A 24,366-nucleotide genomic window follows, 5' to 3' on the forward strand; every position below is an offset into this window, starting at 1 on the left:
ACCTGGAAACCACAGCCAAGATCAAAACAATGTTCTTCCTGTCACTGTGGAAGCTCATAGTAAGATAGAGTCCCAGTCTCCAAGAAGGGAAGTGATAGGAAGAGGTTTCATGAGATTAACTGAAGAACAGCAATAGTAGAGGCAGAATAGTCCCAATGACTGAATACCACTCTTTAAAAGCTCTTAAAAGGAGAGTCTCCAATAGTACCTGCGTATAATGAGACTATATGCTATGAAAGAGAACATTCCATAGTCAGGACTGAAACTCAGCAATATATGAGAATGGGCAAGTTGGTTGAATTCACCTCCTTAGTTCTGCAAACCAGCTGGAATGTGCCACAGGATGGGCAGATGCCGACTCTTCCACTGCAATGTGCTGGTGTTGGCAGCATAGCATACATCTGTAGATAGGAGCATGCATGGGAGCTAAGAAGGCTAATAAGGATGGTTCAAAATGCTTTTGGGGAAGCTGCATCAAACATTAAAAAAAATTAAGCTTCTAGTTCTAGAAGCGGTTGCTTAGCAACCATTGATGATGAGGAGGTTGCGTAAGTTAAGTAACTGAGTAAGGGAAATCCAGGAAGAGGTAGCCTGAGATTTCTAACTCCAGCAATTTCATTTGTAGGCATCTGTACTTCAAGTACATCTTGGTGGTTTTTCCAGTCAACATGAATAAATACTACCCCAAAATGATATTGAGGGTTAGCGGAGTGTCAGTTATGAATCACTAAGGGGAAGTCTGATTAACAAATAATCATAAAATATGAGGACCAATGAGAGTTATTAAAGATATGTGTGGATTAAACATGAAGAAGTCAATAAACTTAATTATATGAGGAAACAAAAATATTGAGGTAAGGGTGAAAGTAATGAAAAGTGTAATGAAAATGATGGAAGAACAATCAAAGAACATACCCTTAACATCCTTGAATATTTATCCTTCCTTTATGAGTAAGGGCAATGATGTTGAGTGTACGTGCATAGCCAAGACTGATTACTGGGAACACTTTCACAGAAATTATTGCAATCAAAAGCTGAAGCAAAAATCAGTTTGGTGTACTAATTTCAGGCAGATTGATTTAGTTCTCTTTAGTTCTCTAGAACTTTTATCTCATAGGTAAAATTATCAAATTTCATGGGAGCTTTTCCTTCCAGGACTTTGTGTATGTTTATACTAAAATACTTTTCTTTCAAATGAGTCGTTTTGCAACACATGCAGAACTGAGTTAGAATTAGAGTTGAATCTAAGTCAAATGGCCTGTCTTCATCATCGTTTACCATTCAAATGAATCTTCTCATGACAAATTTCCCTAGATGAAAATAGCAGTAGGCCAAAAACTGATCCTCGTGAAGACAAACTAAAAATAACAAATACCACCTTCCTATTAAAATTATTTTGAAATATGTAGCAGATGAACAGTTGCAAGCTGGTGTTTTTTTTTTTCAATTCCCCCTGATTTTGTCATTTTAATTCCTTAATTGGAGTATTGTATGATACTAAAGCTCTACATTGATACAGTTGCCTTTATCAGAAAACTGTGTTTCCTTCATGAAAAGGATAGCTATAAAGTAATGTTGATTGACATCAATTATATTACCATCTTTTCTACGTTCCTTTAAGTCCTGGAGAAAACTCTTCTTTTATTTGACTGAGACTGAAGTCAGACTGAACTGCCTGTTTTTTCTGGTTTTAAGCCTACTAACCTTTCTTAAATACTGATCTTACAATTTATTTCCAGTCCTTCAGAGATTTTTCTAGTATTCCGAGACTTAATAAAAGTCAACATGTTGGTTCTTTCAACACTTTCTCTTAGACATAATGGAAGCTCTTAATATCCTTATGGTTTAAAAAAAAATTTCTTTTATTCCATATTTAACATTTGTTAATTTATAAGATGTTGTTTTCATTTAATGTCTTGCTCCCAAAACAGTGTTACTAAACACTTTTATGCTTTCTAAATAGACTTTCAAATGCATTCTAGCTACCCAAATGTCATAAAAATACCAGAATAAAAAAGATCATTTGACTAAAATATGAAACCACATGTAGTAAATTATCTTAAAGTAACCTTTTGGATGTCATATTATTAAGGCTGGAGGTACAATAAACAGCACAAGCAATAAAATCAATATTGGCTTTGAAAGTACAATTACATTTTGTATGCACATGTTAAAATCACTTTTCAATAACCCAATCAAATATATTTTTCTTATTTCTTAATTTCAAAATGTGTTTTTTCCAGTGAAACATGAAGCAAATGCTGTAGGAAATTTGGAGAGAGAGGCTAATAGGGAAGAAGCTGTTTCAGAAGTTGGTTGCTACTTCTGATGATGTTGAATCTGCATTAGAATGATGATGTATTAGAATCTGCATGAAAATAAAGAGAGCTTCAAGATTTACCTTCTCTCAAATACTTAATTCTAAACGCAGTTTTAATAATAACTTGAATAATGAATGATTAGGAAAGATTTTTTTATCACTGTTACCATTGAGTTCTCTATCTTAGTATATTTAAAATATACCACAGTATGAATTTTTTCTTATTATTAATGAGGAATGGGGCTTTGTGACTGGCATTGAATTTACCCCCCCCCTTTTTTTCTTTCCCTAGTTAGAAATCTAGATAGTGAAAATCTAGACAATGAATCTAGACAGTGTTCAGAAACACTGCTTGGTAACAACTTTGTGCCACTTTTAATGGAAGGTCTTGAGGAAACAAAAAAAAAAAAATTCATATGTGTTTAAGGACACTATCTCACTGTTAGCAAAGTCAGGCTTCCTTTCTCTCCCCCCTAACCTGCCCATCCTAGTATAATTTGAATATTGTAGTCCTATCATAATATATAGCATTTATTTTTAATGGCGGGAAATCTTTAATTTTATTGAATTTTTTTTCAAATTTAGATTAATATGATCAACGGGTTTGAAGTGTTGCAAAAAGAATTAAAGGTGTGGCACTGTCTTGATTCAAACCACATTTCTCAGGATCTTGTTTCTATGTAGAGCTTCAGCAAAAGCAAGCCAAAATATCACCTGGCTTACATATGGCAGTGTTTCACAGACCTTATGTTTATAAACTCAATGCACATGTATGAATTCAGTTTATACTGAATTATATTGAGTTTATATTCCGGTTTTTATTTTGTAGCCTGTGTTTGTAAATCAAGGATTTTATAATACATAACAGACTGAGGCACAACTGGGATGCCAAATTTTATTCTTCAGTAGGTCCAGATGCAGGATTCTGTTTTCACTAATGTGCTGAAACTCTACTAACTACTGCTCTAGTACCGTTTACTTGGTGTAATAGCACTACCTTGATATGACAGCCCTATTCAGAAAATTTTTTAACAATACATCTAACATAAATGGATTTCAGACAATCCTTCAAGTGTTAGCTTAAAAGAAGCCAAGTATGCAGACATTAAATCAGAATAGTAGTATTTGTATTGCTTGTATTGGGATTTCAGCAAGTAAGCAAGTTCAGCTATTGTGTTTGCTCTTAAATTTTGATTGTCCCTTTTATTGTGTTTGTCTGTGTCTCTTTTGTTTTTCTTTTCTTTTCCCCAGTTGTGCCTTTGGAGGCTACAATTTACATATAGCAATATATAATACAAATAAATGGCTGTAACCTGTTATTATGTAGTATTTTGATGCACTGTATTTCTTATTTTGATATGTTTTTGATATGTTACTTTTTGTATGTGTATTTACAAGATTTCCATGGATGATCCTGATGTTACCTACAGAGAATTTCTGATCTATTTTTTATTTTTTTTTTGCAAAGCAGAAGCTGAGAGGAAAAAGCAAGTTATAGTCTGAGTTCTATGGGCTCATGACACCAAATAAAACTTGGGTTTATTTCATCTCAGTTTTGATTTTCTATGTTTTAAAAATACATAAGAAAAATAACTCCACTGATATTAAAAAGGTGGATAACAGTTGATTTTACAGGAAATCAGTAAAATAAGGCATGCTTTCCTCCCATTTCTCTCTAGTTCAATTTTTCATGCAACGCTGTTTCTTAAGGGTTTCAGAAATTTATTACTCGCATTAAGTTCTTTGCGGGAAATGGTAGAATATAAAGAACTGAATTGAGCAAACCTTTTCATCTAATGTATTTCCCTCCAAAATATTCTGCCTTTTGGTGATAATCTGTTTGAATGGCATACACTGTCTGCACAGTGCCAGCCTTAATTATTTAAAGTGTGTGAATAAGTTGCAGTGTGCTCAGGTTGAGGCTGACAAGTTGTCACATCAGAGTTCACATGTGCAAATGCTATCATTTTCTAAATAGATATGGAAATTTGACAAAAACTTTTGCACCGAAATTGTCAATCTTTAGGAAATCAAGAGTAGTGTTTGAAATATCTCTGTGGAAATTCAGTTAAATTTCATAGAGCAAATATACCATAATTTGGCAACTTTTAACTGATAAATATTAGTGTTCATTAAAACACTGTTAAAATGGGATAGTAAGAGATGAAAGCTATCTTCTACAGGGTAGTTAAGCTATACCTGACTTTAAGGAAGTAAGCAATCCTGCTGATTTTTGTGGAGCAGACACATTTAAATCAGAGTCTGTAGTCTGCTTGGTGAATGCTTGAAATACCTTAATCATGACAGTATTGTTTTGATGGGAGGAAAACATATACATTTGAAAGCATGACATTGTTGACTGAAAAATAGAACAGTTACTTATGAAGAAGTATGCCAGAACTTTTGAGACCACTCTAAATAATAGAGCAGGGTTAGTTTGAAGTTATGATAAAACTTTATGACAGTACCTCTTCCCATTGTGCCCTGTAGAAATCTTGATAATGAGCTAGAGTTGAAATACCATTTCTAAAAATCTTTACTGAGAAAAAAATTGGTACAGTTGAAAGTAAATTTGCATTTCTAGTAGCTTATCTAATAATTTTGCTAGCGCTTCTTGGTTTTAAGCATAGTTCCCATGAGTTAGATGCAGATACCATGAAATAATAGCAAAACTAAATCTGTGCATTTCAAGACCTGTGGATTTAAGTCAACATTAGTGTTGCGTATAAAAGCTGTTATCCTTTCTGGTGTTTTTGACATGTGAATCATACATCTACCTAGACTGTTTATTCCATGTCCTTAGCACCATTAATAAATTGTAATATAAATTCTGCAGATCAGGCTGCATAAGCTTACTCTGATCTAGTGATAAGTAATACTTTGTAGGCGGAAAGACCTGATTATTATTTGAAAAACTAGCAAGGACTGAAAAGAAGCAATGGGAGTGCTTGTAAGCAGTCTTGTTCCAGGGTAATCAACATAGACCTTAAACAAAGGTGTGGTGAAAATTTTTCAAAGGAGTTCTAGCTAATGGGCACATTTTAAAGATTTATCAAAATAAGTATCAACAGATTTAGAAAAACAAATACAAAAAGAAAACATTATTTTACTTCTGCTCCTTGCTATGCTTAGTAGGAGCAGTATTTTGAAAAAGAAAAACATTGTGATGTGTTTAGGCTTTGTGTGTTGTATTTTCTCTTACCCTGCAAAAGATGTACTTTGACATATATGTATTTTTTTAAATGGGATGAAGAACTTGATAATTTTAAAATTATATTGATGGGAGTTAAATTCTGAAGAAACTTTTGCTTTTGAGAGTAGCACAAGAATTACATGTCGATGTAGCAGTTGTGTGCGTTCTAGTGCAGGACACATCATTGTAGGCAAACAGTCAACAGCAGTAGGCGGTACCTGATTTTCTTCATTTGCCAGTGGAAACAGCCACATGTTAATAGTGGCCTTCCTTTGTTGTACTTCTTCCTATAGATAAGCACAAGTGAAAATTTTTATTTAATTCTCTTGCCACAGTGGATTTTTTCCTCCCAGAATGTTAGAATGTATAGTTATGCCTCTTTCTTTTTTTAATGCTGGCAACTGCATAACAGTTAATATTTTCCTAATATGCAAGTGTAGTAGCTAGCGTAAGTTTCTTATTTCTTTAGAACATTACATCAATATGATAGCTATGCATAAATTGGTAAATATTGATTTCTATATGGCATTTATAAATGGAAATGTAAACTAAGCTGCAAATATATGTAAATCAACACTATAACCTACAGCAGTATTTGATATGCATAGTTATTCTTTCTGTAAGTAAGAACTGACACTTCAGAAAAGATGTAAGCAGCAAACATCTATAGTTTCTGTAGGTTTTTTCCATGCTTAGAAAATGCAAGTCTCTTGCCTTCCCCCCCTCCCCCCCGCTTTAAACTTTATCTCAAAGCAGTCATGGCATTCTGCTTGTACATATACCTTTATCAGGGTGCAAATTTCTCTTGGGGAAAGAGAATTCGTATAACGCCTTTGTCCACAGAGCTGAAAATGCCATGTTAACAATGGAGAAAACTCTCTCTTCTCTTTTGGTCAAAAAGTGGAAAAGATGAGATCCTACTGGTTTCAATAAACCAATTTATTCATTTATTTATTCATGAAATGTTCTCAGCTATTAGGAGAGACTGAATTACAAGACCATTACTTATTTTTAAAGGGTATGTTTACTGAACAGATATATAAATAAGTCAGTATTAAAAATGGTGAGTTTCAGCACTCGCCTTACAGAGATGCAGTTTAATTAAGGTGCTGAAGTGCACTGCTTTCATTTAGGAAATAAAATGTTGTTTACATTTGCTTGCTTATCTGCATCTTCAGAGTCATATGTTGTAGTATCTCTATTTAATAGTGGCAATTATTTTTGTTATTTATATGTGGAGTTGGGGTTGTACTTGTGAATGTTATTTGCGTACTATGGATGTATGTCAGCCAGGATAACGCTCACTTATTTTGTACAGTTTGTCTCTTGGTGTAGTAAACGGTTTTCTTTCCTTTGGATCAAAAGAAGGATAACTTCAGATTCTCTCTTTTTTTTTTCGTATGGTGTTCCGAAAATGTTCCTAATGAAAGGATTTGTCTTCTGGAAATAATGTAAAAAATTGTCATTACTCAAGAAAAAAGACCCTACTGAATGAAAGAGTCTAATTCCAGTCTGTTCAATTTTTTTGTTCTTGTTGTTTAGTTCTTGCTATTGCTTACCATATGCAATAATTCTACAAATATTTAAAATGAGCTAGTTATTACTGATGAGTTTGTTCCTGGTCGCAGGAAAGTCCTGCCTGATTGTACTGTTGGATTTGATGCCAGAAAACAACACTTGGGCAAGATGGCCCAAGTGGATGGCAGTTTATGCTAGTTCGGGCTCCTCTGTATTCTTATACGCATGTTTTCCTCTCTTTTCAGCTGTAAGCACAAGGTCTACTTGGAAAAGCTACCAAATACTAGCATAATTATCCCATTTCATAATGAAGGCTGGACTTCACTCTTACGAACAATACACAGTATTATCAACCGCACTCCAGACAGCCTGATAGCAGAAATCATTCTTGTGGATGACTTCAGTGACAGAGGTAAGGCCTGACAGTTTTTGTTTTAACTTGAAATGTACAATGCAACGTGGTCTCCGTAAATTAAACAGTGGCAAAAGGTGAGGAGCCCTCAGCTGTTGGATTGCTTTCCTTGAGAAGTATGGCCTGATTGTTAACTGAATTTAACTTGTATGAATAAGTGATTGGCTTTTGTGTTACTTTGCACGAATACTGGAATTCATGTCAAAGGGAAGAAAAGATGAACAGTTTGTTGGCCTTTTATTAATATAGTATTTTGAATATATTCTTTCTGAAATACTGCAACTTCTTAGTTTCAACATCTCTTCCTTAGGCTTCACTTTTCCTCAGGAAACCTATGTATTTTGACCTTTTGGGATGCAACTCATAGGATTTTAATACTGGGATTTTATTGAATTAGGCAGCTTCATATACTGGTACAAAATAACAATATAGAGAAATGAGACTATTTTACTTGTTTAGGTACTAATCTTTTGAATGGAAAGTGAAAAACTGCTTCAGAATAGTTGATTAAAGTTTACAGCATCTACATATAGTAAAATTAAGAAAACTGAAATCAGGAATTGAAGTTTCTTGGGTAAGAATCAATGATACAGATCTTGGCAATACTTGATTGCTTTCGAGCTTCTGTTCGTGTTTTAGGACTTTTTTTTTTTTTTGGCTGAGGCATCAGTTGTTGGTATTTATGAGTGTATTCTGGGTAGACTGATAGACAGCAAAAGAGAGAATTGTGCTGTTTGCTAGTCTTTTTAGGTATTGCCTTTGTCTCAGCTAAGAACTTCCTGGAGTGAATTTCTAACTTACTGGGAGGCAGGACAGGAATATCAGTGTGTGTGCATGTGTACGAGATTTTAATTTGATTTTGCGGAAGTTAGAAAGATTAATGGTACATGTATATATCTTACCCCTTCATCTCTACCATTTTAGTTGCAGTATGTCCTTTGGACTGTCCATCTGTAATGTAATTTATGTGAGATCATAAAACATGTACAATTCTGGCTATTCTGTGGATAGAGTCTAGTGCATAGATGACAGTTTTCAAAACAAGAAGTGAAAAGGAGACAACATCCCTCCCCCTTGCAGGCTAACCATTTCCTCATAGTAAACAACCTGCAGGGAAGCCTATAAGTTGGTTTTATGAGATATCTGACAAACAAAAAAGCATCTCATTCTGAGATAGCAGTTACTGAGGCTGTTTGCTCAATGCTAATCGTGCTTTTCTGTATATGGTGATACTGTAGGGTGGTGGTGTTCTATTGCTGACAATATCTTGCTGACTATTGTTGATGCACTGTTAAATGTCTTACTGTTCTAGAAGGCTTGTCTACTCATCCCAGTTATTTGGAAAAAGGATTATTGCTATTAAACAGGAAATAGTGTAATTGTTGATACTATTGATGCTACTTCTTGCCTGGTGGTCCCCCAGCTTAGGTTCTGCTGCTTGCTGAAAGTATTTTAGGAGTAAATATTAATGCCTCTTTTTCTTCTGATATCTCTCAAATCTTTCTCATTTCCTACTATAGACACCTATATGACTTTTCAGTGGAACAGTTTTCAACTGGAAAAGATGGTTTATATAGCATGAAAATGCTTAGCATAAAATATTTGTTTTGAAAATCTGGAAGAAACCTGTCATCTTATTAAGAAGACTTGAGCTGAGCTGGGACTAGAAGCGTTGCATCCGTTAGAGAGTCGTGCTTACCTGCTTTTTAATATCAATAAACTGAAAAGTAGAAGTGCATTTTTGAATGGTTCTCAGTTTTGAACTTGTGCATGTTTGGTACCGTATGTTTTGAGAAGAGCTATTCTAACATATAAGAAAAATATGCAAGCATCTGTACTCTGGATTAAATAATATTGAGTTTCAAGTCAGGTAAATCATTTTGGTAGATCTGAAGTGTCTTTAATTATTGTATTGGTGATGCTTTAAACTGTGTTTACCTGAGGCCACGTCTTGTTTTCTTGTGGATGTGGTGGTGCTGCTGTTGTGTGTGTTTGTGGTTGGGTTTTTATTTTTATTTTTTTCTTTTTTCATGGAGCGAGCCACATGTAGTACAGATAAGTTATTTTATGTTGAAAAACGTTGACTGATTTATCAACCCCCAGTTCATAAAATAATCTAAAAAGAGTTACTGAAGTAGTGCCTTAGTTTAGTGCTATTAATTCTTCATCCTATACTTGCTGTTTTCTAGACCTATGAGGGCAGGAGACTTACCGAAGACAGTTTAAGCCAAATATTGAATATAATTGGGTAGGACCATTGTCAAATCTAATAGAATCTTTGCAAGCAAAGTTTACTACAATGCTGAAGATGTTATCACATAGTAGTGATAAATTCGTTGCTGTTTTTTCATTGTATATCTTCTCCATGTCCATGAAGTTTTATGTGACACATAGCTGACAAATGGCTATTACTTTCTCTTGTGAAATCAGTTATATAGTATTCAAGCAATATTGTGTATGTTATACAGATTCTTAGGATACATATTGAAAGAGAGAACTCTCTACGAGGAACCTAAACGGCATTTGTAGATAACTGAAAGTGAGAATATAGCATTTAAACAGCACTGAATTTATTTTAAAACTAGTCATTAAATGCCTAGTGTTTCCCTATTGGGTGTTCTGATCATTACCCCCTGGCCAAAGTCTAAGAAGCAGTTGTTACTGAGAGATAGTACTTGTTACAAATAAAGTATGTTAGGGAAAGGAGAAACCTGAAAGGGCTGTAGAAGACGGGTTAAAATGTTGGAGCTTTTTCTGTTTTGTTTTCTTCGCTGAGGCAAGTAGAAATACTGAAATGCACATAAAGAGCTTCTGATAACAAATGACGATAAAAATATTTCAGTGCATAGCAAATTGTTGGGTGCTTGGCTAGTTTGTCTGCAGAACTATTTGTGTGACTTCATCTTGTTCACATTCACTCCTTCAGCTTTGTGACCAGAACCAAAACTTTTGATAGTTTATATATAACATCTAAATGTCATAATTTATGGTTAATATTAAAAAGATTGAAAGGATGGATGTATTAAGAGGAGGAGGTAAACAAGTGTTTATGAAATATAGGTATGCAATGCTTGGTCATGAAAAAATTCAATGTCAAAAACTGCATGGATTAAATTTAAAAAAAACAAACAAAACTCTGACAATCAGAAAGGGGAAACCTACATTTCAATATAGGGTACCCAAGGCTGGAAAATCTCTGTATGTGTATCATGTATATAGAATTTGTATACTTAAAGATGATGAAGGAATACGAGCAAAAATATTGATGGAATTAGTTGAATTATTTCCAATGTTTGTTTCAACAAAAGCAAACTTTGATTTACATAGCTATAAACTGAAACGCCAAATGCTAATGTATTGGCAAGATGAAAGGGAACTGAATCTATAGTTCACAGAAGCTGTTCAACACATAAAACGAGAAATACATTGTCACTTAACAAGCCCTATAAGAGGCAGGTGTTTGACTTCTGCTTGGTTTACCCTGGAGGGTTATTGTCGAGCTATTCTGTGTTCTGCTGAGGTCTAGAATTAAGAAGGTTTCACGCTCTCTTGCAGCTGATTTCGAAGTGTGGTTTTTTGGGTTTTTTTTGGTTGGTTAGTTTTTTTTTTTTCCCCCAGCTTTCACTGACATCTATAGCTCAGGTTTAAGTACCACAGTCTTCCCACAAAAGGTCAATAATATACATAACTTTGCATACTAAAGTGTACAAAATATTTTTGATCCTTTTTTGGAAGAAGTTTGATTAATTTGGGGGTGGAAATTACTCTGATACCTGGTTCATGAAAGCCCTATATTCAAAAGTACTTGTACATTAAAGAGCTTCAAGAAGTTTAGGAGGTGTTGCCTGATACGGAAAAAGAGACATCTCACACAGAATACACTCAAAAATAAAGATGTGTCGTGATAGTTTTTTTGTGCACCTCTGGTGTTAGCCTAGTTTCTGGGGAAATGAGACTGGTGGAATGTGTGTGTGGTTTTTGTTTTTTTGTTTTTTTCCCTGAGAGTTTTAGAGTTTTGCTTCAATATTTATTTATTTATTTTTGGAAGTAATAGGTCAGTTTCGACCAAAGCTGAAGAAGGCAAGTGTTTCAGATAACTTTTCCTAGAAAAATCTGTGGAAACAAGAGTTTGTAGGACAGAATTATGAAAACTAAGGTCACGAGTGCAATCATTCTACAATGTTATTCAGGCACCCTGACCAGCCAATGTAGCGCAACGTTGTGGTTAAAGTTGTAGGGTCTGTTGGCAAATAGATAGGTCTCTGAAAACATGGCAAGAGGCAGAGTGTGGGTAACTAACAGCATCAGAGCAAAGGATACAGAACTAAATAGGAAGCCAAATGTCATAGGTTCCGTTACAGAACAGCTTGTTTTTAAAAACTCTAATTTATATTTAAAAAATTTGGGGCAATGTAGGTTTGCTTAATGAGTTCAACAAATAGGTTGCAAACACCTTTGCTGATAGGTTTGCAATCAACCTTTATTTCTTTTGTGTTTTAATGACTTTGTTTGCATAGTCAGTCCTGTGAACTGTCGGTAACCCAGCTTCTGTCCATGCATGTGAAACTTAAAAATAAATACCAAAAAAAGGGGGGCGGGAGTCGAGAATGACTTAACAGTCAACAGATTCTTGCAGGGTGAAACCAATTTCTGTCTGTGACAATGAACTGGTGTTTTCCGGTGGAAAAAATTGTCTCCTGGGAAACTTTCATTCATGCTGATCAGCTAGTCCCTTCTTATTCTGTTTCCTCTAATGTTCTCCTATCTCTGTCCTCTTGCTTAGCTCTATTTTCTGCACCACTACTCATTTTGTGCTCCGAGTATTGCACTGTCCCGTATCAGATACCATGTGCTTTGCACCAGACTGCCATTCTGTCAATAGCCCGAATTAATAACATGCAGGTCAGTTTGCAAAGGCAACCTGTGATTGATCAGGGCTTGGTTTAGCTGGTCAGGACACTTCAATGCCAATGATGCTCTTTATTTTGTATGAATGTGGAGAGACCTGATCTACAGGCCAAGAGAATTGCAATTACCTTAAAAAAAAAAAAAAAAAAAAAAACACCTGCTGAAGCCTCTTTGGCCTTTTACTGGATATCTGATTTTATCTGTGCTCCTGCAAATGGTATTAGTGACTTCATACAATGGTGGTAAGGGATGGTAAGTGATTTGGCTGTAAAAGCAAAGTAGGTCTCTCTGAGTATCAGATAGCATGCATTCCTTGAGCAGGAAGCTGTTCAATTTGTTGCAAGGAAGATGAGATTCCATTTATTTTACTTGCAGACAGCTAGTTTATGTAACGTGTCACTTGTGATTCTGATTTATGGATGCTTGGCTTCAGATCACAGGTGAATATAAGTTTTTTTGATGAAATGGAAGTGAAGGTTATAGTCATTACTACAATATCTTGTCATGGGAAAACTCTGCTACAGAAGATTCTCTGATATGGTGAATGCTTACTACTCCAAGAATGACCATTGGTGACAAAATATGCAACATTTTGAAAAAGAAAACTGGGAAAGGGTGTTGTAATAATATTGTGAAAGTCAACCTGTACCTAAAAGTCTATTCCTTTCCTCAATTTTGGGAACCCTTTTTTCTAAGTGGTATGTAATTCTCAAAGACTTTTCTTTAAGCTGGTGCTGTTTAAGGTTGCACAAGAGATTTATATATACATGCAGGAACTGTGACACCAAGCAGAGCATTTCCAACGTCAACACTGAAGGTATCCAAAGGAGTAGATGTGCACAGTTTGTTATTGCTCTTCTTGGCAACATAGTAAGACAAAGAATGGGAAATTATTAACGGGAAGGTGTCTGGGATCTCCTCTTGTTGCTGTATATGGTCAAAGTGGCTACAGGCAAGTAAATGTCTATAATCTGCCCCCCTTTCGGATAGGGAGGGTGTAACTAAAAAGAGGTTTCAGAGGAACTGAAGCCAGAACCTGGGCAAGTCATACTGGAAGAGGGACTGCGGCTCAGTGCAGTCAGTGTGTGCACGTGGCAGGATCTCATCCCTGATATGGACTAGGGAGTCTTGCCAAATGTGCGGGTGTGAATCGGAGATCCCACAAGCATGCTCTCCATGCCATGCAACATTTTCATATGTATGTTGAAATTAGGTCAGAGCGTAAGCTGCCCTGCTGGGATTCCTTTTGTTCTGCATGTGTTAAGAGAGCCCACTATTTTATGCCTGGTCTGAACACTTGGGTAAGCAATGGAGCAAGTGGAGGACTAGCGCATTGAGGTGTTTTGGGACGAGGCTGAGCGTTTCACTGCAGTGCTGGGAAGGTTTGTGGGTCGAAGGATCCAAAGAGAAGCCTGTGAGCTCAGGAATAATGGTTGGCTGGGGAAACCCTTCCTGCTAGGCTTGCTTGAGATAGGAGAGAATTGTAGGATTTAAAGTTAACCTGCAACCCCATGAGCAATTTCTCCACCACCTAGTGACCTCTGATTCCAGGAAGATTGCCATCTTTTGGGTACATGCTGGAGGCCTGCACCACAGCTGAGGGACACTATCTCTACCAATACCTGCATATTTATTTTGACATGGGACAAACTAGCAACCAAGACACAGCGGATGCCACACTTCCCAGTCAGGTTGGGAGGGGGATCCCAGCTATGTATAGAGGCAGCAGTGGCGGCAAATAGAGGGGCTGAGGACAAAAGCTGATCCTGATTTCAAGTTCAGAGCGGCTTGGCAGCACATTCTGGGAATGGTAGCTGGAAGGGCTGGCGTGTATGCACCAGCAGCCAGAGAGGTCATTCTGCTGCCATTTGCACACCCTTCCCATGCAGCCAGAGAAAGCAGGTGTGATTTGTTCCCCCTGCCTCCATCCACTATTGGAAATGGACATGGAGGATTTGATCCACATGTTCCTTTTTATGACGTGTCTAGTGGGTAAATCCACTAGAGATCCATGCAGGGTCTTTCTTGACCTTTTAAGGTATTTGAGCATCTTCTTTAAAACAAAGAAACCTGCTTGAAACTGATCAGTGCTTGATGCAGTTTTTGGTTTTTCCAGGTAGCTGAGAAACAAACTTTTTTATATTAAAAAAACTGTGTAACTAACTTTCTGGCAATATTTGGTGGCAACTTACTCTTTTTGTATTTGGTTAGGTGTCGTTCCCCCCCCCCCCCCATGCTGTAATGGTATGGGATATTGAGTCAACGAGCATTATTTTTGTGATGAGCATACATACCCCCTGGAGGCAAGAAAAGGGCAAGGAGCAGTGGGAGGAAAGAGGAGAAGCAGGAAATTCTGTGTTGCTACAATGTTACTCTGCTACAAATGGAGGTTCCAGGTCAAGTTATTGGATACAGGACAAACACCTGACTGCTGCTGAATAAGGTTAATGAGCTGGGGAGAAATACCATGCTAATGAGACTAGGCTGCTTTTGGAACTGATCCTAGTTTAACTGAGGATGCTTGGAAAGGACAAAGAAATATGTCACATCTTGATGTCCTAGATCAAGTATGTTAATGAAGTCACTAGTTCATCTTACAATGACCATTACTGCTGAGTACATCTCATTCCTGTAGAAACTGCTTTAAACAGTATGGGAGGCATAGGGAGCAATTACAGTAACTCCAAAACAATGTAGTGTTAGCTAATATAGAACTTGTAGTGCTGATGCAACCTTCTGCTACCTAAATGAAGTCTGTGGTTGGAAGCTTATATGGTAGGAAAAAACTTCAGAAATTGTCTGCTGTACGGTAGGATAGACTTGTGACAGTTGTTGAGAACGAGAAAGGAACGAGACGAATGAGTGCTGAATTCTGTCACCTTGACTAGCTGAATAATCAAGTGAAATAATTCAATTGAACAGTTTAATTCTTTTTTTATGATTACAGATGAAAATAATTTTAGTCCTGCACATCATTTGTTAGTAGATGTACAGCAGTACTTATAAACCGTGCACTTAATAGTCAAGCCTGTTTCAATATATAATAGTCTTCTGGAGAACACTGGTTGTTTGATACGGACCAAAGACATCTGCTTCATTTAGAATAGTTGAAGAAGAAAGGGCTAAACATTGAACGCTGAATTGTTATGATAGAAGACTGGAGTCATATTGTCTTTTTCAGTAGTTCATTTTGTATCTCTAATTTGCAAGAAAATTGAGATATGGCCAATATTACTTCTATACAAACACCAAAATCCAAGTGCATGTTGTAACTCTTTCCTGAAGCAAGCTGCGGGGTGTTGTCAATGCAAAGAAAAGCCAGGTAATAAGAAAATAAATGCTAATACAAGTTAGTGGATAAAGGTTTCTGCTTGATTTAATTCTGAAATATTTGAAATGGCTATTTTCTTTTTACTGAGGTACAAACAGTAAGGGTCTGTGTGGAACTGTAATGAAAACTAGCAGTTAAGCAAGTGTATGCTTTTTAAGATGGAATTCAATTCCTTTCTCCTCCTTCCTCCCCATACCCAAGTTTATCCAAAATACAGCTGTGCTGGTACGGTTGCAGTTTGAAAGGCGTATTATCAATAAGGAGCAGTTTACTGAAGTAAATTTCCAATCAGCACAAAGTGCTAGGCCAGAACCTGCCATCTTTAAAGTAACCGGCGACTGAAGAACCTGCAAGTGACTTGCACACAGCAACCTCTGCCTGCAGTGTAAAATGGGCCTTCTGCCAAGTATTAAGTTTGCAGACGCATCTTGCCACAGAAGGGTACTCTGTGTTTATCACCTTTGTCACCTTGAAATATCCCTGGGGTATGTTGTGGGCAGAAGGGAGATTGCTGAGGAGAGGCAGTACAGCTTCTGGTAGACCAACATAATATTTGCCTCTAAACCTGGGAAGGATTAATGAGCGGTTACTAGTAAGGCTGCTGGGTGACCCAATCAATTAAAGTATGATTCGTGCAGGAGGCTTCATATCTGTAAAGGGGATATGCAGATGAATCTGTATAGTACAAAAGTCATCCAAAGATAGATGCTAACACCTTAGATATTTGAAAGCAATACATTTAAGTGCACTAACATTGGTAACTGGTATCTTGCAAACTTCTGTCAAGTTAAGTATTCTCATTAACCATAGTGTTGATGGATATTTGCAATACTAGACCTAAGTCATGTAGAGATTATGTGCAAGAAAGTAGGTGTGAATCCAAATGCCTATTAGTTGAATAGCTATGCCTGAAAAGCTTAGCATTACCAGCTGGGAAACCTATTATGCAAGTCATGTAACTGTATAAAGGCAAAGATACTATGGTTTCTACTTCCTAAGGAATTTGCAGTGGTCTCACCTCTGCTTAATGTCACACAATAGTCTCGGGAAACAAGAGTGATTCCAGCAATTTCAGTTGGAATGCTCATATCGCTGAGAGGGTAAGCAAGCCCTTTTGCAGATTAATGCTGCAAAATTTTGAAGTAACGTTAATCTCAACATGGGCATTTTACTGCTTTGTGTGCACTACGTCAGAAGTATTATTGATTGCTGTATAGAATTTATAATTATAGGTTATCCTAATTCATTTTTGTTATTCTGCTGTTGAGATCTAGAAGAAGCATATTGTTCCATTAGACGTTTGTGTTTTGGGACCTTAGATCATAAGGATGGCAAGAAACACTACCTGTAAGAAATGAGAAATGCTTCTGGGAAAAGGAGAGCCTGATACCATTTTCTGGCAGGGGGACCTATCCAAGAGTTGATGTTGACTGACCCTTGTATAAGCTAAATGCTCTTTGCTAAATGCTCTTTTTATCCAAAGCTGATAAACCAATGTTTCATCACTATAGTTTTAAAAAAAAAAAAAAAAAGTAAAAGGACAAATAGACGATGAGACAAACTCAATTTAAAGATTTCTAAGTTGACCAGATTTCTAACTAAACCAAGGATTCACATCTCTGTACTTGGGGTAGTGAACTATAGAGTGCCTCTGTCATTTCCTAATATACTCGTACAGATGTTACTTGGATTTTTGTTAGATGTGACTGCCACTTGGACTTCCTTCTAGTCAAAATACCGTGGGCTTGCATGTTGAGTGTAACAAGTACTACATAAAGGGTATCTGAGCATGAGCTGAAATAAACTGATTTTTCTTCATAATACTAAACTTTCTGTTCTTCACTGTCCTTCCTCAATTTTGATTATTTAATTTTATGAATTCTGTTATGTTTTGTTTTTTTCTGGAACAAAGGCTACAGGCTCTTATCTTCAGCTATTGGATGAACTTTGCAATAGCAATTTCATAACCCAGAAGGCATTGTGACTTGACATATTGTCTTTACCTATGGGAAAAGAAACCCTTGGCCTGAGGATGAGAGTTTAACTCAGAAAAGTAATGGTCATCTTGAAAGCACCTATGGCCTATCTCAAAATGCTTTTCATTTGCTGTAGTGAAAGAACGTTGTCATATTGTGAAAAAGGGGAAAGTGGGAACAGTTTCAAATAGTTGAAATTGCATACTTCACCTGCACTAAATCGGTCACAACTGTGGCTGCTGTGGGAGAAATTCAGGAGTAATGCCCCTGCCAATGTTGCCTTCACTCAGGCAACTGAAATACAACTGGATTGTAAAATGAAGACTCCAGTCATGCAATATTAATATGAAAATGAGTTTTCAGTCTTAGTACAGTTCGTCAAATTGGTCTCAGTAGATAAGTGGTTTCACTTGTGCAGTCGGAATATTGGAGGCTGTGTTTCAACAAGGTCTGTAGTGCTGAGTCTTTCTTGACTTGCTGCTCCAGTCTGAAATGTTTACTGAATGTAGCTCATGCTGCTGACTGCAGGCTACATTCATTTCAAGTCTGAACATACAAAAGATTTTTAAGATGTGAACCATATGGTACTAATGAGCGGCCTCCTTTTAGCAATTATATCCTCTTTGTATTGACTTCTAAAAATGTTTATGCCATACTTGTGGAGTGTTGTTCATCAGATATCTGCTAAAGACTTGGAAGGGGATTCTGAAAGAAATCAGTATATTCACTTTGGGTCATCCTGAAATACTGGAAGCATAATTTTCATGTAATAAACTACCTTTTAGTTATTTTTAATTATTCTATTATGCAACTTGGCTTTGAATTACACTTCTGTATGGCTAAAATAAATTATGGCTGAAATTATTTTTAAATTCCTCATATGAAATACTGTAGATTCTATCTTACAAATAGCAAAGCAAATTTCTAAACCTGAGTGAACATTGGTTTCTACATCAGCTTCTTTCTGAAGCATCAGCTGTTTGCTTTCCACTCCAAAAAGCATGACTATATTACAGTGATACATTAAGCAACTTGAAGGTTGAGCAATTTGCTCATGGTTACTTTCTTCAACTATCATAATTAATGAACTATGGAGAAGATGCACATTAGTTGCTGAAAAATTGGAAAATTTATGATCCTGTGGCATTTTTCTACATTCCTTCCTTTAACAGTTATAAGCATGAAGAAAATGCTCGTTTAATTATAAAAATAATGTAGAGGTTGAGGTTATGAATAGGTAATCTTGGGAACTTTAGTGGCATTTAGAAATACTTGCTTAAGACTCCAAATTTATTAGCTTAAACAGCTTTGAGGAGTGGTATAATAGACATGTCAAGTAACTTTTACATCTCTGGCTGATATTGTTCCCCAGAATAAAGCGGCATTGAGCACGAAAACTTTTAGTCAGGTGATGTGGAGTAGTAATTCAGATCCTTTGTTTTGGAGCAGTTAGATACATTTTGTCGTAACTTTTACTCAAATTTTACTTCTAGGGTGGTTCTTGGTTATTAGATGTCTGGAATACAGGTCTGAGATCTGGACTTTTGCAATTATATAGTACTATTTTCATAAACTATGAAAACAGGTTTTACCCTACTATCTACCTAAAAGTTTATTTCAGAATATCAGTCCTCTAGTAGTTAGAAGCTTTCTTTTGATTTAAATATAAATTTATTCATGATTATTTCATATCCTAATTGTTGTTGTTATGTGTTGTTCTTGGTTTAAGTAACCCATTTATCTTACCGCATTCAGAAAGGGCTAGCAGCTTTCAGTTTGCAAAATAAAATGCAGTCTGGTGTGATGTAACAGACTTTTGAATTAACATCTTATCAGTCTTTCCAAAGATGGTAGTTTATTATAGTCTTAGTTATCTTAATTGTGACATTTGAGTTCACCTAAGTAGACTTTCTAAATTTCTTTTCCCTTTCCTGAATGCAGACTTTCAAGCAGACTTATAATCACCAGGTAAAATAGTAACTCCTTTAAAGAACAGCCATAATCTTGCATGTTATGCGTTACATTTTATACATCTTAAAGGAAATCACTTTAGAAAACATATTACGTTATTTTACCTTATTATGGTTTTTTTGTTTGAAAATAATGTTGGATCTTGGATTCTACTAACATTCCAAATATATTAGCGATAGTATAAATGAGCAGTTATCTTTCCAGCAGCACACTGAGAGTATAAAAGTGGGCAGTTATGTTTATTCACTGGTACCAAATTTGATGCACAAGAAAGAAATAAAAAGCAAAAGGAAAGTAAAAGAAAAACTATGAGATGAGACCAAAGCATGAAATTATGATTGTCACTTGTTAAGAGGAGTTTCGATAACAAAACACTGTATATTAGCCTTGTCCTGCAAAAGCATTAGCCTTATCTTGTAAAAGCAGTTAAGGTCAGACACTGAGTGTAGATAATAACTTTTCTGGGAGACACCTGGGAGAAAGTTGAGTTAGTTGCTAACTATATGCAGTTTTCAGAACTAAATCTTGAAGTCTTTTGAAGACTGCTTCTCGTTATGTATGACTGCTAGGAAGTGTTTAATTTCAAATATAACACAACCTAAAAAAGGAGAAGGGGAAAAAAAGAAACCAATTAGTGAGTGTAGCAAATGCATGCCTTCAAAGCTGTATGAGGAATAAAGGCTTGTCCTGTCCTATTAACTTGGTAACCCTGACAATCAGAAATTTTTAGAGCTTTAATAGCTATCCTATCGTTGCTTCGGACATAAAATAAAACAGAAAATATTTTCAGTTCCATTAATGAACTGATGTTAGTTCTGTCAAAAAAAAAAAAAAAATCCTACTTGCAGAATATTCTCTATCTGAATACTAAAAGAGCTGTAATTTATTTGTTTTCATTTAATTTCGATGCTTTTTTGTTGGTATAACACAGTACATAATATAACAGCATTTTGTTTTCTGATGATTCTTTACTGGCTAATGGCAAGCAGTTCCACCATCATCTATACTTAAATTATTTATCTTGTGTAAATGAAAGCCCTATTGCCAAAAGCATCTATTTTGTTTAGTATCATATGTGTTTATGTAGATTTTTATTTTATGCAGTCAAAAATCAAAAGTGTACTTATGCATGCTTGTTTATTGCTCTGTGCGTCTTGGATATATCACAGGAGACATTAATGATGTATGGAATTGTCTAGTTACAAATCTTCCTGTACAACAATGCTATTATCATTTTGATTAGCTAGAAAAGGAATAGTTTGTTGCTCTTGGAAATCTCTATCCAGACATTTCAGTCAACTCTGGGGGCTTTTCTGTGTATGCTCTTTTCCTGAATTTAGCTCATGCATCTTTGAGGCAGATGGGCAATTTTATGAAATTTATAAATGGCTGAATGCTTTAATAGATCTGTCATGCACAGTTTGGTTTTTTTAATATTGCTGATTTGTGAACAAAACATAAATAACTTGTATCTAGCATTTATAAATCTTCTATTTTAAGAGAACTGAATCAAATTTGGCTCTCCAAATTAGAGCAAGTTCCACAAATACTGTGGAAGGTTTTGATGGAGAGTGGAGGATCAGAAGGAAGATGATCATTTGTGTATACGCTGGAAGTCTTGTAACACCTCCCCCCCCACCACAGTTGCAGAGTATTTTTACCTGGGATAGTGATTCTTCCCACCCCCCCCTTTTTTTATCCTATTGTAGGCTTGTGCCTTCTTAGATTACATGTTTCAGCTTCACAGTGCTGCTGCATAATTTCACAGAGACAGGACACAGAGACAGGACAGCATTCAGAGGCATGCAAATCCGTTAATTTCATTTATGGTCAATGAATTATCAACCTTTGTTCCCTTGCTGTGAGAATCCCTATCTCCTCCTTCCCCCCTCCCCCACAAATTCAGTAATCAAGAAATAACCATTGTATGTACATTGTAACATTGTATGTAGGGAAGGCAACCTGTACACTGCCTGGGTGAGAAGGATTTATTTTAATGAGGGTGGAGAACTTTTTCAGATATCATCCATATCCAGTAATCTTTTGCCAAAATGCAGTTAAAATTTTCTTTCTGAAGAAAGAAATGACATTGAAATTATATGTATTTCCCTATTTTAAAAGTTTTACATAAGGCATTATCCTTCCCTGCAAAAAGGGAGACTAGTAGGAAAATAAACCAAAAGTATAGTTCTGATGCCATTGTTTTGAGACTTCGAAATATGTTTAAGGTTGCATTTTAAGGGTGAATTGCATGAGGCTGCATTTTAAGATGAATCGCCAATGTTTTTTCCTTAATTTCTCAGCAAAGAGTACTAATTGGATATCTAAAGGGTGTTAATCATATGTATAAAAGCTGGTTCCCATTTCATATAGAGGTCAAAGCAGGTTTGCTGATGATGTTTATATACGAATACAACACGTAGCTGCAATTCTTCCTGTGTGTTTTAGGTATTTGGACAGATCCTTGGAGTGTTCAGTTGCGCTCATGTTTCTGATTAGCATGTGGTATGGAAATCTCTGTGGTACAATGTCTGTCTTTAACAGATTTGAGAGTGTAAATGGAAGCATTAGATATAAATTTAGTGTTCCTGATCAGAGGAATATTTCAAATAGCCAAGTCAATTATTAGCAATTTTGGATGTTTGCCAGTGGCGTTCTCATTTATGTAACTGACTTTTATTCAAAACCATATTGTAAAGCCTATTATATGACACTTTAAGTCATTTAAAGAGTATTTATCTTTTATAGGATTCTCATCGAGTGGTCAAATGCAACTTTTTTGCACTTGAAAATAATAGCTTTATAGAAATTCTGTTCTTCAATTATTCTTTTACTCTTTATCCATGTATAAAATAAGAAAGATGTTTAGGATATATATTTTTATGAAAGAATAAGCTGTTCTAAATTTCCAAAAAATGATCATGCCTTCTCTTTGGTGTCCCAGTTTTCACCTTTAATTTGGTTACAGAGATGCACGGTGTGAAGAGTTATATTAAGGCCTTTGCAAACAACAAACTTGCTTTTCACTCAGCTTTATAAGGAATATTGCTGAAATGGACATTTTGTAATTTCTTTCATTTTTAAATAAAACGAAGTTGTTTCAGGACTGAGGTCAATTCCTCTTAACAGGAGCCAACAGCTCTTTCACCATTTCTCATGAAAGCAATAATCTGCTGGCTAGTATGCAAAACTGGCCAAACACAGGGAATCTAATACTTTCATGACTATTGCAAATGTTCAAATATATAGAAGGAAATGAATTAACATGACTAATAATAATGATGACCTGCAAATCTGATTTTCATTCTTTGTAAAACTCAAAGTGCAGGGGCTAATTAAAATACTTAGATTAAGCCATGGCAAATCAGAGAGATGCAGAATGGTTCGTTTTTAGGTCTCTGATGAAGTAGTTTGGGAAGATATCAAAAGACATTCATTGCTTTTTTCTGGCATGGCTTTAGGGGACTAGTAGTTGTCAAGGAGACTTGAAGTGCTGATTAATGTGTTAAGGTAAAAAGTCAGTGACATAACCTTTGTCCCAGAAGGCGTGTTGTTCCATGGTATATTGGCTGCTTTACAAAGAAGGGCTTAGAAAAGAGTAATTATGTATAAGGAAGGGTAACCTAGAAGAATTAACCAAGAGAATATAGTAGTCATTTAGACAGATTCCCTTTATAAACTGAACCAAAAAATCTGTACAAGTTATAATAAATAGCAAACAAGCTTAGGGTAAAGCATAAGTAAAAAATGTATTATGTGTAAGTGATGAGAAATAAGCTATCTTTGTGTTTGTTTATTGCAACAGAAATATGGGTTTCCAACTGTACGTGGATCTATGTTAATGCTTGTCACTTAGTGTTGTAGTCTTTGTAGCGCACGTGATTGGATTTGATGGTGCATATAGAGCAGGTCGTCAAAAAGCCATAAAATTTCATGCTATTTATCTACTTCTAACAAAAATTATCATGTTGATTCTAATTTCACAATTCCCCCTCTACTTAGCCCTAGTGAGGCTGCCTCTGGAGTGCTGGGTCCAGTTCTGGGCTCCCCAGTACAAGAGAAACATGGAGCTCCTGGAGCGAGTCCAGTGACGGGCTACAAAGATAATTAAGGGACTGGAGCATCTCTCCTGTGAGCAAAGGCCGAGGGAGCTGGGACTCTTCAGCCTGGAGAAGAGAAGGCTCAGGGGGGATCTGATCAATATGTATAGGTACCTGAAGGGAGGGTGTCAAGAGGATGGGGCCAGACTCTTCTCAGTGTCAGCAGGCAAGAGCAATGCGCGCAAACTGAAACAAGGGCAGCTCTGTCTGAACATGAGGAAAAACCGCTTTACTGTGAGGGTAACAGAGCACTGGACCAGGTTGCACAGAGAGTTTGTGGAGTTTCCTTCCCTGAAGATGTTCAAAAGCTGTCTGGACACCATCCTGGGCAATGTGCTCTAGAGGACCCTGCTTGAGCAGGAGGGTTGGACTGGATGATCTCCAGAGGTCCCTTCCAACCTCAACCGTTCTGTGATTCAAGTGAACTATATTCTGTGGATATGCGAAGTTAGGTAATGCAGCTGCACCTCTTTCGCTCTACACTGTTTGAGGTTTTTAGAACTATGTGGCTCTCTTGGGAGAGTATTTGAAAAAACTTTATTTTTTATTTAGAGAAAAAATAGGGACTAATACATTTTATTAACTCTTTTTTTAATACTTACATGATTTCTTTCTGCTCGCATTAGTGGGAGCTATG

General features: G+C 36.1%; 1 protein-coding gene across 10 annotated transcripts in view; it reads left to right on the forward strand.

Moving 5' to 3' along the window:
• Nucleotides 1-24,366, forward strand: part of GALNTL6 (polypeptide N-acetylgalactosaminyltransferase like 6) — a 506,336-nt gene that overhangs the window by 222,804 nt on the left and 259,166 nt on the right. For all 10 annotated transcript variants that reach the window (XM_068942492.1, XM_068942494.1, XM_068942498.1 and 7 more), the window contains one exon: nucleotides 7,277-7,443. In XM_068942492.1, coding sequence (XP_068798593.1) covers nucleotides 7,277-7,443 — 167 coding nt within the window. The remainder of the gene's footprint in view (nucleotides 1-7,276; nucleotides 7,444-24,366) is intronic.

Source organism: Struthio camelus, chromosome 4, assembly GCF_040807025.1.
Source record: "Struthio camelus isolate bStrCam1 chromosome 4, bStrCam1.hap1, whole genome shotgun sequence".
In the NCBI taxonomy this organism is placed as follows: Eukaryota; Metazoa; Chordata; class Aves; order Struthioniformes; family Struthionidae; genus Struthio; species Struthio camelus.